Source organism: Paroedura picta, chromosome 3, assembly GCF_049243985.1.
Source record: "Paroedura picta isolate Pp20150507F chromosome 3, Ppicta_v3.0, whole genome shotgun sequence".
NCBI lineage: Eukaryota > Metazoa > Chordata > Lepidosauria > Squamata > Gekkonidae > Paroedura > Paroedura picta.
The window spans coordinates 38,010,143-38,026,799 of record NC_135371.1 but is presented as its reverse complement, the minus strand read 5'-3'; the positions used below and the strand labels follow the sequence as shown (position 1 = coordinate 38,026,799).

Here is a 16,657-nt window from a genome sequence, read left to right as displayed (position 1 = left end):
AATCAAGATCCCAACACAGTGCTCCTGGATCATACCTGTCCAATGCTCCAAGTAGAGTCAGACACTCAAGATATTGATGTACACAAAGTATGTTTATAAGCAGTAGGAGAATCATAGATGACATGCTGGAAAGGCTTCACGTGCACAAGAGGAAAGAAACAGGTGGCAAAACCCTTGCTAGTAGCATTCAGGATGTCACCACCTTCTATTGTTTGCTATGGCCAGGACTGTAAAAGGGTGAAGACAAATTGACCCAGGGAAGCATATGCTGCTCCAGAGGGCACAAGAAAGCCCTCCCTGGCCCCACCCTGCCAATTTCTGCCTATTCTCTGTCATACTTTGCCCCAGTGTTGTCTTTATCTCCTACCCATCCTGTTCAGACAAATGCACACCTTCTCTGATCCATCAGTATCTTCTGTTAGGGCTCATTTATTTTTTATACTGACCTCTGCCCCTCTCACTTTGAAAGCAGACCTTGGCAAAGCTTTTGGGTTTGAATTACACAAGTGTTCAAGTTTAGTGAAGTTCCAAGTTCCTAATGAACTCCTTTGGCAGTAAGCTAGGCAGAAGGCTATGCAAGAAATATCCCTGCTAAATCACCATAATAGTCTAACTAGTCCAGGAGTGTCCAAACTGTGGCTCTCCAGAGGTCCATGGATTACAATTACTCTGATCTAGTCCAACATTCTGTCTCTTGCTGTGGTCACACATCCTGGAAAGCTCATAAGCAGTGGCAAAGAAACCCAGACCAACCACTGTGTGATTCTTCTTCAGGAATTGGTATGCAGAGATATGCTACCTTGGGATGTTCCATTTGGCATAAAGGCTAACAGCTATTTGTAAACCTATCCCTGCATGAGCTCAACTAATCCTCTTTACAAGCTAAATATGCTAGTGTCCTAGCAGAGAGTTCTACACGTTACTTAGGCATCGTGTGAAAAAGTACTTTCTGCTCAGGATATGCAAAAGAATGATGATTCAATCTACTAAGAATACAAAGCATCCAAGTATTTTTACATACATTTAGAACTAGGATTTGAATGAAGGCAAACAGATTAACAGACAAGGACACAATACAAGGACCAACCAAAGGGTGCGCAGAACTTGGCACTGTAACCTTTCTTCGATTTTTAGACTGGCAGGTTATATGATCTTTCCCTTACCACAGACTGATTGTGCTGTAAGAGGAAATGACTCTCTCCTATTTTTCATTACAATATTTTCATTACAGTATTCAATATCATTTACACACAATGTGACAATGTAGCTCTGCTTCACAATGTATTCAAGTTAAGCCATTTGACTCTGTTGTATATGAAAGGTTTGATTGCTCATTCTTCTGTGACAGAAAGGTCTGTTCTGTTGGAAATGTATGTATCTCTGCTGCTTGATCTCCTGTTACCAAGGCAAGCTTTTTTTAAAAACCGAAGCTGAATTCATCACCTAGAGCCAACTCTAGGTCTATTAACCTTCCACTAATATTCTACAGCTTTCCTGGACAACATGGTTCATTGTCTCACTATTTGCAAAGGAATGGCTCTATCCTGAACAGTTACACTAGGATATTTGCCTGCAAAACCATCAAGTAGCTTTTCACTTATGTAGACCCTTTGAATTAATGACCTAAAAATGTCATAAAAACATACAAGAAGCCACGTTGGATTAGCCCAATGGTCAACCCAGCACAACACTGGGTCACCCAGTGGCTAAAACCCAGGTGCCATCAGGAGGCTCACAAAGGTTAGGGATAAAACTACATAAATAAATAAAGGAAAATATTTTTAAATTATTATCAGAGATCAAAGTGTCTAAAAACATAAAGAGGATCTCATTATTTATCGGTCACACGCAAATGATCTCAGTGCGTACACCACTAATGCCCACAAGCTCAGACCTAATGTGTTTTGATCATACTGATCTTCCTCAGAGGTCAATATACAGATACACACAGTTATACAGAACTCCACCCCCTCCAGTTTTCAACACGGGGGCATATACTTCTTTAATCTGTTCCAGCTGGTTGTCTGATCCTGCAATATATTCATATTGATTGTCATGTGCCAGGCAGAATTCTCAGCCAGCAAATATTTCTGTTCCTCCCTTGGGAACTGGAAAATAGTGCTATGTTTCTCTGTGAAAAGGTCCAAAATTTATTAAATCGCTATCGTGTTGCCTTGCCTATTTAACTTGTATGCGGAGCACATCATGAGAAAGGCGGGGTTAGATGAGTCACAAATTGGGATCAAGATTGCAGGGAGAAATATCGACAACCTCAGATATGCAGATGATACCACTCTAATGGCAGAAAGTGAAGAGGAACTAAAGAGCCTGTTGATGCGGGTGAAGGAGGAGAGTGCAAAAGTTGGCTTGAAACTCAACATCAAGAACACAAAGATCATGGCATCCGTCCCTCTCAAATCCTGGCAAATAGATGGGGAAGAAATGGAGGTAGTGACAGATTTTATTTTCCGGGGCTCCAAGATCACTGCAGATGGGGACTGCAGCAAAAAAATGAAAAGACGCTTGCTCCTGGGGAGGAAAGCTATGGCAAATCTAGACAGCATCCTAAAAAGCAGAGACATCACCGTGCCAACAAAAGCGCGTCTAGTCAAGGCTATGGCATTCCCAGTTGCAATGTATGGCTGTGAAAGTTGGACCATAAGGAAGGCCGAGCGTCAAAGAATTGAGGCTTTTGAACTCTGGTGCTGGAGAAGACTCTTGTGAGTCCCTTGGACTGCAAAGCGAACAAACCGGTCAGTCCTAGAGGAGATCAGCCCTGACTGCTCCTTAGAAGGCCAGATCCTGAAGATGAAACTCAAATACTTTGGCCACCTCATGAGAAGGAAGGACTCCCTGGAGCAGAGCCTAATGCTGGGAGTGATTGAGGGCAAAAGAAGAAGGGGACGACAGAGAATGAGGTGGCTGGATGGAGTCACTGAAGCAGTCGGTGCAAACTTAAATGGACTCTGGGGAATGGTACAGGACAGGAAGGCCTGGAGGATCATTGTCCATGGGGTCGCGATGGGTTGGACACGACTTTACACCTAACAACAACAACAATCATGTCACCTCACACTCATTGTTTCTCCAAGCCCTAATCACTTTAACCTTTCTTGATAGGGAAGGTATTCCACCCTCTTAATAATTTTAATTGTCCTTTTCTGCCCTTTTTCCAATGCTATAATATCTTTTTGAGGTGCAGTGACCAGAACTATATGCAGTATTCCAAATGAGTCCGCATCATAGATTTATATCCTCTGGAGTGCTCCACAGACCTCCCTGGTTCTCATCACCTGAAACAATTAACTGTTATTTGCAAACAGCCACTTCACTGCTTAGAATCATAGAATAATAGAGTTGGAAGGGACATCATGGGTCATCTAGTCCAACCCCCTGCACTATGCAGGACATTTAAATCCCTATCGCTCATCTACTGTAACCTGCCACTCCCTTGAGCCTTCGCAGAATCAGCCTCTCCGTCAGATGGCTATTCAGCCTCTGTTTAAAAATTTCCAAAGATGGAAAACCCACCACCTCCTGAGGAAGCCTGTTCCACTGAGAAACTGCTCTAACTGTCAGGAACTTCTTCCTGATGTTTAGATGGAATTTCTTTTGAATTAATTTCATCTGATTGGTTCTGGTCCGTCTCTCCGGGGCAAGAGAGAACAACTCTGCTTCATCCTCTATATGGCACCCTTTTAAATACCTGAAGATGGTTATCAGATCCCCCTCTCGGTCGTCTCCTCTCTAGGCTAAACAGACCAAAGTCCCCCAACCTTTCTTCATACGTCTTGGTCTCCAAACCTCTCACCATCTTTCTTGGCTTCCTCTGGACACACTCCAGTTTGTCTGCATCCCCCTTCAACTGGGGTGCCCAAAACTGAGCACAGTACTCCAAGTGAGGCCGAACCAGAGCAGAGTACAGCGGTACCATCACCTCCCAACTCGGGATCACTAATGACAAGTTAAAAAGCACCAGACCTAGAACTGAACCCTGCGGTTCCCAACTGCTTACCACCTTCCTTTGTGACTATTGCCCATTTATACATGCTCCCTGTTTCCTGTTAATTAACCAGTTTTTAATCCACAGGAAGACTTGTCATCTTCTCCCATGACTCCTGAATTTACTTGGATGATGAACTTTATCAAAAGCTTTCTGGATGTCTAAGTAAACAACATCTACAAGGTCACCCTTGTCCACCCGCCCCCCTAAAGAACTAAAAGGTTAGTGAGATAAAATCTTCCCTTACAGAATCCAGGCTGATTCTTCTTCAATAACTTTTTGTCTACTAATTTTATCTTTAATTTTATCATTAACAGATTGCTCAATCAATCCAGCTCATGTCAGGCCTTCCTCTTTTCCAGTTGACTTCCAACCTTTCCTAGCATTATTGTCTTTTTCCAGTGACTCTTGAAAATGTGACCCAAGTATGATATCCTTGCTTGAGTCGTTTTAAGCTTTTTGATAGAGTTCAGGATTGATTTGATCTGTTTGTGTGAAGTGCCATCATGTCATTCCAACTTGTGAACCTGAGGGTCATAGCCTCCTTGACTGAGTCCATTGGATCTTTCTCTTTTCCTGCTGCTTGCAACTTTTCCTAGCATTACTCCCCCCCCCGCAAAAAAAAATAAATTCCAACAGTGTCTTCTCATCATGTGACCAAAATATGACATCCTCTGTTTGTGCCTAATTCCTCACTAGTAGCTTGTTGAAACAGCATTCTGGCAGCATTGATAAATATTCTGAATTCTAGAATATATACACATACAGGTCATAGCTTTTCACAAATACTTTTTTTACTTTACACTTACGTAGCTTTATATGGTTCTATTTATTTCTTCCTAAGATTCAGGTTTCTCGGGAAATACCATACAAAGCTCTCTTACCCATGATGGTGACATCATACTCAATCTGGAAGAGAGCCTCTTGGTTGCACTGGCGTAGGATGTTCAGAGCATCAGCATGACTGACACCGTGGAGGGTGATCCCATCAACGCTTAACAGCCTGTCCCCAACTTTCAGAGACCCTTCCCTGCAAAAAAACAAGGCAAACATAAAACTTGAACCTATTCCTAGAAAACTATTTTCAGCATTCATAAGCCCCAGACTCAGAAACACAGCTACTTTTAATAGGCATGGTTGTTGCTATCTTTGTGGTTGCTCCCATGTTGGCTCCAAGGATATAAGTAAGATGGCTCACATGATACAACTTCCTGGTACATTTACAAAGTGTCCAAAGAATGCCTGCTCCATTGAGATGTATGCCACTTGTATATTACATAAAATATACTGTTAAGCCAAACTATGTGGGGCACAAATGGATTTCTTTGCCAATCCTCAACCAGATGATAGTTGGCAGTTGCAGTACCCCCAGGTCTTCCCAGATAATTCTTCTGCTTGGGATTCAGTTCTAGTTTCATACTGAGCTGCAGGATGGAGACAGTACCAGTTGATTTAGTCTATGCTCTCTATTTGGATGGACAAGAGCTGTTCCACTTTTTTGTTCTTATTTCATTTCTCATTAAACTTTGGTATTATGGGCCATGCCATGCCATTGAGGTGTTTGGACACAGAAATGGGAATTAAGGGATGTGCTTTGGATTGGTTTAATCAAAGTAGGACTTGTCTTGTGGGGTATTGTAGGCTCAGTCTTATCACCCATGTAATTCAATAACTCTGTAAAGCCCTAAAAGAGAATTCAGAGATTTATTGCTTCAGTTTCTACATGGCTAGTAGCTACTGAGACCTATCATCCTCGGATCTGCTAATCCTCTTTTAAGGCCATCCATGCCTGTGGCCATTGCTACATTCTCTAGCAGTGAATTACACATTTTAATTATTCATTAAGAAGTATTTCCTTTTGTCCATCCTGAATCTACTACCCATCAGCTTCCTTGGATGCTCTTGACTTTTGGTATTTTGGGAGAGGGAAAAAAGTTCTCTCTACCTGTGCATAATTTTATAAGCCTATATCATATTTCCCTTTAGTCATCTCTTTTCTAACAATGAGGCCAAGACTCTTCAGCCTTTCCTCACATGAAAAGTGCACCAGCACCCTGACCACCTCTTTGTCCTCCTCGGTTCATTTTCCAGTTCTGCAATGTCCTTTTTGAAGAAGGGTAAACTAGAGCTGCACACAATATCTCAAACCAGGTCCACCAAAACAGGCCACACAAGGCCATTATTATTTTCAATTCCTTTCCTAATAATTCCCAATGTAAAGTTCGAAAGGTTGATTACAAAGTAAATAATTAAATAAATATGTACCAGGAGAGGGGAGGATGCAGCCACAGCTGCAGTAGTAATTACACCTGTAGGTGTAAAAATGAAACAGGAGTACATAAAAGTGTATAACTGTGCACACGGTGTAGCCTACCACAGCAGAAGTCTTTGACTGATACAGCAAACGTTCTACAAAGTTTTATAAAGTGGCCTACATGTGTACTTTCCAACAAAGTTTGAGTCCAGTGGCATTTTTAAGACCATCAAAAATTTATTCAAGGTATAACCATTCATGTGAATGCACACTTCTTCAGATAAAAAGAAGGGACTGAAGAACAGTGCACACACATGGAAGCTTATACCTTGAATACAAAGGTGTTGGTCTTAATGGTGCCACTCGACTCAAATGTTGTTCTGTTGCTCCAGACCAACATGGCTACACACCTGAATTGATCTACATATACTTTGAGTATTGTATACAGTTGCATGAGTTTGCTGTTAGCAAGAACATTAAGAAGGGATCTTACAATAAATCAGTATGAACTCAGTCAGAGGGTACAAACAGATAACTGAATACTTCAAGAGCTGATTTTTAAGTTACTAATGGATTTGAAATGTCAATATTTTTGATTTGGCTTAAAAAAACCTCTCCTCTGTCTCTTGGGAGAATTGAATTCAAGTGATCACATGCAAACTATACAGGCATGCTAAGTAAAAACTACAGCCAAATGTCAACCTTAATAACACATTTGGGGTATAAACATGCTAGAGTTTTATGCTCTTATGTTGTTCCTTTAGAGATGGAGACTTGCAAAAAATAGGGAAGCAGTCAATCTGAAAACCCTATCCTCCGCAATCTACCCCTACAGGATTCTACAAGTTCTCAGGGGCATAGTTTCTTCTTTTCCCTCTTCTGAAAGTTGTTCCCAACTTTCTGGGCCTACTAGAACATACTCTATATTAATCATGTCCTTTGTGAGCTGTTTTGTTAATACACAAAATCATTTTGTTTTGCATATCTGGCCAGTCCAAGGAGTATTTTTAGAAACCCCTAACTTGGAAAAAAAAGTTTCCTTGCTTTCACAGTCATGACAGAAACCAGCCATTTCACTATTAGCAAGAGTAATTTGTTCAAGCTCCATCACAAAGTGTGTAGTTTGATGCAAATGTTACCTGTCTGCTGGGCCACCTGGCCTAACATAGGTCAAAACTAATGGTCTGGATTTGTGCCATTCTTCATGGGCTCCTCCTGTAATGAAATGACAAAAGTTGTGAAATGCACAAACGTTTTACTACACAAACATATGAAGCAGTTTTTGAAAACCTGTCAAAAGATTTCAACAAACACAGAAAATAAAGCAAGCAGTTAATGAGGATTGCATTGCATCTGTATGAGCCTTGAGGCTAATTCCCATGCACTGCCCATCACTATTTCTTTCCCTGACTTACAAAAGCTGACCTAGTGACATGGTTACCATCATCATGGGCAGAAAGAACACTGACCTCGGAGCACAAATCCAAAACTGTTGCCTTCTTTGTACAGCGTCACTTCAATGGTCTTTGGAATAATGCCAGCACTGGTTTCTGGAGCTATAAATAAGAAGGACATGGAGATGAATTACCTCTCTGAAATACCACTTTTTTTCCTTTTGAATTGTGGCCTTTATAGAGGTTGCCTTATTGTTCACACAAATCTTGTAATATGAAAGGATTTTTACTTAGAGGAACACAATAGTTGTCTTAAACATCAAAGTCAATTAAATAATTGCATTAAAAGAATCAATGTTCTAGATTGTATGAATACAGACCGGAGACACTCATCATATCATCATACTAAGAAATATTTCCCTTTCTCAACAAGTTTCAAAGCAGACTCTAGCTTTGCTGTTACAATTTCAAACAAATTCTCAGATTTTTGGTCTTTTCTTGTTTCTCATCTTGCCACGTGTGAAGGGTGATTGTGTAGTGTTGGTCTATGTCTTATTTATTTCCTAAATAAAGTATACACCTTATTATTAAGCAGTATTTTTTGTCTCCCATGGATTCCTTGTATAATGCTGCAAACAGATTTCGCTACTTATCCCTTGTGCATAGCTAAATTCCCCAAATTTTGATCAGAGCATAAGGGGTACTTAAGCACTTCACTTAATATTCTGACTGCAGAAGAATACAATCTTCACTGCTAGAAGAACAGTTCTGTCTACATTTTGATTGAGATCATTGTTAAATTTTAAAAGAAATTTGTTCATTCTTAATTTAATACTTTGCTAAACCACATTTTGATCAAATGCTGTTTATCTGTGACTTCCAAATGTAGATGAGCCAACAAATCAGACGTTGTCAGCTGGTGTTGAACTTAGGGTTCAAACAAGGGTCTATACCTGGTTTGTTAATCATACATATTACTAACTAATGCCATTCAATTCCTGAACAGCAGTTTGCTGGCAGAGGTTAATGGCAATCGTAGTCCATGGACATTTAGAGAGCCACAATTTGGCCACCTCCGGATGGAGAAAATGTGTTCTGTCCTGGTATAGATGGAAAAGAGGTAACAAGCAAACAAACCAGAGGTTTGGGGAAGGTCTGTGGCTCAATGGCAGAGTATATGTTTTGCATACAGGAGGTTCCAGGTTCAATCTCCAGCCTCTCCCATGGAAAGGATTAGATAGTCAATGACGTGGAAGACCTCAGCCTTAGATCCTGGAGAGCTGATTCCATTCTGTGAAGGCTATATTGACCCTGACACACCAGTGGCTTGATGGTGTGAAGCTGTTTCATGTGTAAGCCAGAATTCGTTACTTATCTGGGATACCTATGCCCATAGCTCAGGTTTTCCTCTGTAGCCAAGTCTTCTGCAAGTCTGCTTTTACGTAACAGAAAAACATCAACATTTTACATTTGCTTAGTAACTTGTTGCAATCTTTCATCACCCAAATTAAATTTACTCTTTAGGATATTTTTAAGAAGTGTCAAAAACACACTTCACAGCTTTGATTAGAAAAACAAAATTGTATTTGAACGTGAGAAGTTTAGGCAAGCTGTCAGCTCCTGCCACAGTATTTGAATAGCAGGAACTCACGTTTCAGTCTGTGGGTTAAGAACAGTGTCTGCAATTTTGTGAACAGCTGAGAATCTTATCTATTCTTCTGTTGAAATATCCCAAGGTGCAAATAGCAACAATTTACTAGCTCCGCCTGCCTGGGCTTACAAAATCTCAAGAACTATCAAATATTTACAAGCAACAGCATCCAGCATGGATGAAACAAAAAGAATCCCACACAATACAAAAGCATTCACACCCATATCCTCAAGCTATGGTGACAGCGAGGAGGTTGAGATGGGCACATGACCTGTGTTAAATCAGCATCCATAGGTAAAAGACATAGAGGTTGAGCCCCTTTGAGAGCCATGCGTCATTAAAGCAAAATTCAATTTGGCTGAAAGGGTGCATTTGAGCTTCTAAGTTATGTTTTTCACAACAGGACATACTGCCAAAATGGGGGAGAGAGCTGATGAGTTACTGGATAGCAGAGCACAGGAGTTGCTGCTTGATCATCATAAGGTAAGGGAGATCTAATCAGGCCATTTCAGGGCAGCACACAACAACACGCACCCATCACATTGAGTAAAAATTGTTCCCTCTGGAAACCATCCTGTAACAGTCACCATCCATACAACTGTGCAAAGAATACTATGCTTCCCCTATGGAGAAGGGGAAAAGATCAAGCAAGCAGAGAGGAGACAACTCAGCAAAAGAGTTCATGTTTTGCAAGCAAATGGCCCAGACAGCTTTACTTAAAGGCACTTGGACAGAAAAGCAGGCATGGAAAACCCTCATGCCTGTGACCTTGGAGAAACCACTGCCTGTCAGTGCTCAAAATAATCAATAAAAGCACATTTCATATATTCAAGGGAAAGGGAAGCTATCTCCTTGAAGCATGATCGAATTGTGACACAGTATTAAAAATGGAAGGACTAACCAGCAGGGGGGAGCTCATATTCTACCTCCAGTACCACTCTTTCTCCCACGTTCTTCAAGAGGCTTATGATTTCATCATGTCGCAGTTTGGTCAAGTTAATCCCATTCACTGACTTTATGTAGTCGCCGACATTTAGCTGATCGCTTCTGTAACATACAAAACAAAATCTCTATTAAAATTCCCACCAGATATTTCATACCTATGCGTAGATCCTTTCTAGCTAACTACCTGATATCTCTACTAATGATCTGCAATAATGACAAACAGTCTTATTTAATGCGACACCATATCCCACATTCACCATCGCCTTCTTCAGCCTACCCACTAAACAGTGTCAACTCCATGTGCAAATAAATAGATGGAGGGGGAAGATAGGGGAAAGGAACATAGCATTTTTAAATGAATACTTCTAAGATTTACATGTTGTGATCTCTTAGCTGGCAAGGCTGATAGCAGTGTTCAAAAACCACTCCAAGAATAAGGTTCTAAAAACATAATTTTGCAGCCACTGCTTTGATCACAGCAAACAGACCAGAGTGGAATGCCAAGGCCATGCCTTCTCAGCAATTCATTTGCAACTTGGCAAGCTCCATATCAGGAGCCTCTTGTGGCGCAGAGTGGTAAGGCAGCCGTCTGAAAACTTTGCCCATAAGGCTGGGAGTTCAATCCCAGCAGCCGGCTCAAGGTTGACTCAGCCTTCCATCCTTCCGAGGTCGGTAAAATGAGTACCCAGCTTGCTGGGGGGTAAACGGTCATGACTGGGGAAGGCACTGGCAAACCACCCCGTATTGAGTCTGCCATGAAAACGCTGGAGGGCGTCACCCCAAGGGTCAGACATGACTCGGTGCTTGCACAGGGGATACCTTTACCTTTACCTTTAAGCTCCATATCAACTATCCGATCCAACTCAAGGGTTTAAAAAATTAGGAGAAGCCCCTGCTTATCGTTAGCAAGCCCTTTTCTCAGAATGTTGTACTTTCCACTGAAGTTGTCTTACCTTGCCGCCAGCCCTCCTGGTCTCAGATTGGAGACTCTTGGCTTCCCGTCTTTATCTGTGCCCCCAGATATAGTTAATCCAAGGGTGCTGCCTTCCTTTTTGATCAACTCCACAATGGTGACTCCTCTGAATTCCTCTGGGGAGACAAAAAAGAAGTTGAGAACAGAGTTCAGTTCACTAGGCAGTGTTAGACTCTCCTCTCCAGCAGTCAAGACAACTGTCAGTCTAGCTGAAAAAATAACAGGCAATAATGTTTATGATGAAAAGTTGGTAGCATTGCAAGGACAAAATCTTTGGTATAACCCCCCACCCCCTACCCCCATGTCAGTGAGTATGAAGAAGAGTTGGGGAAACAGGAAAAAAACAGAGAAAATGACTCAATCATTAGAACAACCCTCATGATGACAAACCAGAACAACTCCAAATGGCTATTAGCTGTGACACAGGTGTGGAAAAAAGTGTTCTTTAATCATTCAGTGTGGAGCTTCAGGAGGGATGTTTGGGCAGTTTGACAGGAAGATCAGATAAATAACGGAGAAAAGCGTTCCTGGACTGCACATAAAATACTAGATGTCAGATAAAGATTGAGCCTAACCTTTGTGATAGATCTTCCATATATAGAATTTTTGTTTCTGTGGGGCAGCACTCCATCATGCAGTCCGTGCTTCAGACTTAAGTGGCACTGCCCAATGCAGACATAATTGCTCTCTGGTCCCTGATCACTGGGAGATTCTCTCCCCCCCATGTTACATGATCTTTCCTTACTCACATCATTACAGGCATGAATTGCCTCCTGCTCTTTAATGCCACAGATAGTCACGGAATGGCCTTATTTGTATAGTACATTTTATGCCATCCTCCCACCAAAACACTCAGAGTGTCATAAAGTGTTCTTCCCGTCTCTGTTTTGTCCCCCAAGCAACCCTGTGAAATAGGCTAGGCTTGATTCAAATACTATATCCAACCTTCGCACACGATCACCATTTTATTTTTTGGAAACTCATACATGTGCTAAAGCTCTCAGTCGGACCTTGAAGACTTAAGAGGTCTCCAAGATTGGCAATTTTTAAATTATATTTTATTTATATATTGCCCTCCCCGAAGGCTCAGGGCAGTTCACATGAAACATAGGGAACAAGAACAGTACATCAGACTCAAAAGCTAATGAATGGATAACAATAATAGTAACAATAAACTGTGAGGATAACAATTCTAACAAATACCAATCTAATAGACCCATGGTTGGTCAGTTCAAGCGTGTGGGTTCATGGGAGTGAGGTCTGGGGCTTGCTGGATTTTGTTAATTTTGGTTGACCTCAACCAAATGCCTCAATCAAATTTAGGAAGCATATAAAGCAGAAGGGAATAAAAAAATCAAATGGGAAAAGAAGCTTTTAAATATGACCTGAATCCCAGACAAAGTCCTGACAAAGTGGTGATATGAAGTGGTCCACCTCAGAATGAGTCATGTTGTATCAGGGAACCTTTTAGGTAGTAGGCTACAAAGCCCTCCAGTGATTCCCTCAGAAGGCCCACTACCCTTACGCTGAGAGTGGGGTTTGTTTGTTTGTTTGTTTATTTATTTATTATGTTTATATACCAACTTCCCTGAAGGCTCAGGGTGGTTTACATCAACAGGAACAGGTTGCCAGCTCCAAGCTGGGAAATTTCTGGAAGTTTGTGGGAGAGTTTGGGAAGAGTGGAGTTTGGGAAGGCTTTGCAGCATGGATGCAGAGCCGTAGCACACAGTCTGTCCTCCAAAATTTCCATTTACTTCAGTGAAAACAAACTCTGGTCCCACTCTTCAACTTTGAGTGCTCTGGAAAGAAACTGTGAAGCCAATGCTGCTCCAGCTGGTCATGCTGTGGTCCTGTGCCACCGTGGACATTTGGAGGTGCAAGGGTTGGCACGCTCACTGTTGGCCTGACCAGGAACCCCCTGGAGAAGGGGACTGCAGCCCAGAGGCATTCATGCCATAGCCAGTTAGCCTGTGGGGTGCCTGGAATCTGGACATTCCTTTGAAAATGCCTGACCAGCCCCAAACACTCAGGAAGATATGTGCCTGACAGACTACAGAAGTTCATCTTTTTGAGAGTGAATGAAGGACAGTAGCTGAGGGAATCAGGAAGCCTGTGTTTCAATGAGCTTAGTCTCCCCAGGGAAATCTCTCTCAGATTCTGGCCCTTATACCTGGACAGCAAAAAACTTGTAACCTATCATACATGGCTGTTGTAAGGACCGTTATGTGACGGTGTTAGGATACTTAGAAGTATTTTTGACAGTTAATGGCAGTATTCATATAGACATTTTTTATTCAACTCAAAGAGAATAATCTCAAGCAATCTCCAATTTGGGACCAAGTCCATAGAGAAATTTCAGACTGAATTTAATTTATGACAGAGTTATCAAGGAAACTTGATATGCCCTGCTTGATGTTAGGTTAGTAATATTATTATGTCATTACGTTTATATCATCTCCTTCTTTCTGTCTTCAAAGTCAAGGCAGCATTCATAGGAGTCATGCCTTCCAAGGAGGTCTCCCATCCAGCCACTGAATAGACCCAAACCTACTAAGGGTTAGCAAGGATACTGTTTATTTAGCCTGTACATTTTTATTCTGCTCTTCCCTTCAAGGAGCTCAGGGTTCTTCCTTCTTCTATTTCATCTTCACAAACACCACCCTATAAACTAGGCTATCCCAAAAGAAACATTAACTCGTCCAAGACCAGTCAGTCAGCTTCATGGCAGCTTGGGTCTTCCAGACCCCAATCTAACCACTATACCATACTGCATCACTCTGTCACATTGGTACCAAACTACTGTTCTTCAAAAGGTAACCTTCACTTTCTTCATGGCTGTGGCTAGAACCTCACACGCACATATCCAAGGTTATAAATTTACTCCACTCTAACATAATTCAAGATCCTACCTACAGTAATTGTTAACACCTTCTTTTTTTTTAAGTGTGCTATACAGCATTAAAACAATTGGCCTGAATGTTGAACTTAGAATGCTTTGATTTGCATAATGCCGCAATAGCAAAGGAACATGTGTCATGGTTTCAGGTTTCATTGTGATAATTGATAAGGCAGTTCTTGTAAAAGTGCTCATATACTCCTACAGGAGTAGGGAATAATGTGCTGATGAAAGAGCTGGTTTGGAAGGCATTCATTCATTCATCACGTTGCCCCTGTTTATCACAGCGACAATATCTCCTATTTTCCTAATGCTCTCGTTAAAATATCAAACTGCTTTAATTAATGGCCAAGTACAGTAACGTTGGCTTTCAGTTTATTCATCTAGGATCTCAGTGAGTGCCAGGAATCTTCCCACCACCCCCTGCTGCTTGAAATGGAATAGCACCTGGCATGATCTTTGCATTTTTCAAGAAGAAATTTGGAAGAAGTGACAAATCAACTCTGATAGTGCCACAGTAAAAAGGTTATTAGCTTTTTTAGTGGGTGTTAACAATTGGTTTCTAAAAATTGCTTCACAAAATCACGCTAGCCCAAATCCATCATGGGCGAGGCTTAAATAGAAAATCTGTTCAGAATTCTCTCAGAACATCTGATCGACATGTACTTTTATATGTTTAAGATATTTATAGGCTCTTTTTCCTAGCCAACTCATAGCAATTTAGTTAATCATGATGCATTTACAAACAATAGTTTTATAAAGCACACACACAGAGTAACACCTTCAGGAATCTAAACTAGGCAAGTGTGTGTTAGAAAAGTCTTACAGAGTTTCCAAAAACCTAACAAGGAGATAACTGCATAGTTTCAGGAGCTATATATAAAGAGCTTCTCACTATTATCCTAAGCTGCCAGAGGGCAGAATAATGAACATGACCCATTGACAAGACCTTGGTTGATTAAAGGTGTTCCAAAGCAAGAAACTTGAAGTTACCCGTTAGGGTTGCCAGGTCCCCCCTTGCCACAAGTGGGGGATGGGGGTAGGGTTGCCAGATTCAAGTTGGGAAACTCCTGGAGATTTGGGGGTGCATCTGGGGGTGCAGGGACCACAGTGGAGTGCAATGCTATAGAATTCACATTCCAAAGCAGCCATTTTCTCAGGGCAACTGTTCTCTGTAGTCTAGTCTTGAGCTGAAATTCCAGGGGATCCCCAGGTCCCACCTAGAGGCTGGCACCCCAATACCAGCTTGTGGAGGGCTTTTAAAGGTCAACACCAACACCTTGAATTGGGCCAGTGAAAGCACTACTGGCAACAATTCTCATCTGCTTCTCAGGGGACAAAGTCAGGTCTGAGACAACCCATAACCAATTAGGAAGTGCTATCTCTCAGAGACAAACTAATTTCCTCCAAGCTGCCGGCAATCCCTACAAGCATCATATGTACAAGGAAGAGAAGGCCAAGGCACTCCTGCAGTGTCTATAAATCCTCTCAGTGTGTGACAACATCCATCACTACTAGCCTACAGGAAACCTCATGGTAACAAACCATAAGCCATTTCTCAAATATCCAATTTGCCTTCTAAACATGGACGCTTTTTCCCCTTTTTAACATAAGCAAGAGGATTATGACAGTCAATCATGGCTGAGAGCTAATTATCCTGGACAATGTCAAAGAGCCCAGGAAAAATGAAAGCTTTTAAAAATAAAATAAAATAATAGCATTGAGGGTAGGGTGGGATCCACATAGTACCAGGTGGTAGATCTTTCTACAATACATGACAGAACTTTTTACAATACTATTTCCTAAGACACAGGTAATCTCAAGACACAACGGCGTTCAGTCCCATAGTGCTACGCACCATCCTGAACCATTTGGTGATACACAAAGATTCATTGCCTTACCCTCAGCTCCAGATTATTTATGAAGTATATTAAAAGAGAAAACACAGGATGGCAATAAATGAATAGTTTCCAGAGTTGATGGAGGTAAACAGCCAGTTCCCCCAAGGATTGGTGCTGGTACCCACCAATGCTATTTAAAGTAGTTACCAATCCATACGTCATCTCAGAATTGTTACGTTTACTCAGAACCTTTGGTGAAGAAACACTTTTAGAAAGCCCAAGTACACAGTGCCTATTGAGTCACCTCTGTACAAAGACAGATGTCTGAACTTTCCGGTGTCCTCCTAGGATCCTTTTCTTAAACATTGGAATGATGCTGGTTATTTTACAGTCGTCTGACACAGAGGCTGACATTAATAACAAATTACATATCTTTGTTAGAAGGTCAGCAATGTATTTTTTACCTCATTAAGAATTCTTGGGGGCTTATCATCTGGATCAGGCATATTTGTAAATATTTAATTTCTCAATAAGCCCTAAAGGTGCTACTTTGGATACCACTCTATAAAGTTTGGCTCAGATGTCTACCTAGCTTCTTCCACGCTGTTCAAAGAAACAAATATTCAGTGTATCTGTAATCTCCCTAGCACTCTACAATAATCTTCTATCATCATAATTGAACGGTCCAGTGTTAGCTGGT

The 16,657-nt window shown here is 41.4% G+C and overlaps 1 protein-coding gene across 9 annotated transcripts in view; it reads right to left on the bottom strand.

Annotated features, from left to right (window-relative positions):
* GRIP2 (glutamate receptor interacting protein 2) overlaps positions 1 to 16,657 on the bottom strand; it is a 496,366-nt gene that overhangs the window by 78,510 nt on the left and 401,199 nt on the right. For all 9 annotated transcript variants that reach the window (XM_077325341.1, XM_077325343.1, XM_077325344.1 and 6 more), the window contains exons 3-7: positions 11,201 to 11,336; positions 10,204 to 10,349; positions 7,727 to 7,813; positions 7,397 to 7,472; positions 4,888 to 5,033 (exon numbers count right to left, since the gene is read on the bottom strand). In XM_077325341.1, coding sequence (XP_077181456.1) covers positions 4,888 to 5,033; positions 7,397 to 7,472; positions 7,727 to 7,813; positions 10,204 to 10,349; positions 11,201 to 11,336 — 591 coding nt within the window. The remainder of the gene's footprint in view (positions 1 to 4,887; positions 5,034 to 7,396; positions 7,473 to 7,726; positions 7,814 to 10,203; positions 10,350 to 11,200; positions 11,337 to 16,657) is intronic.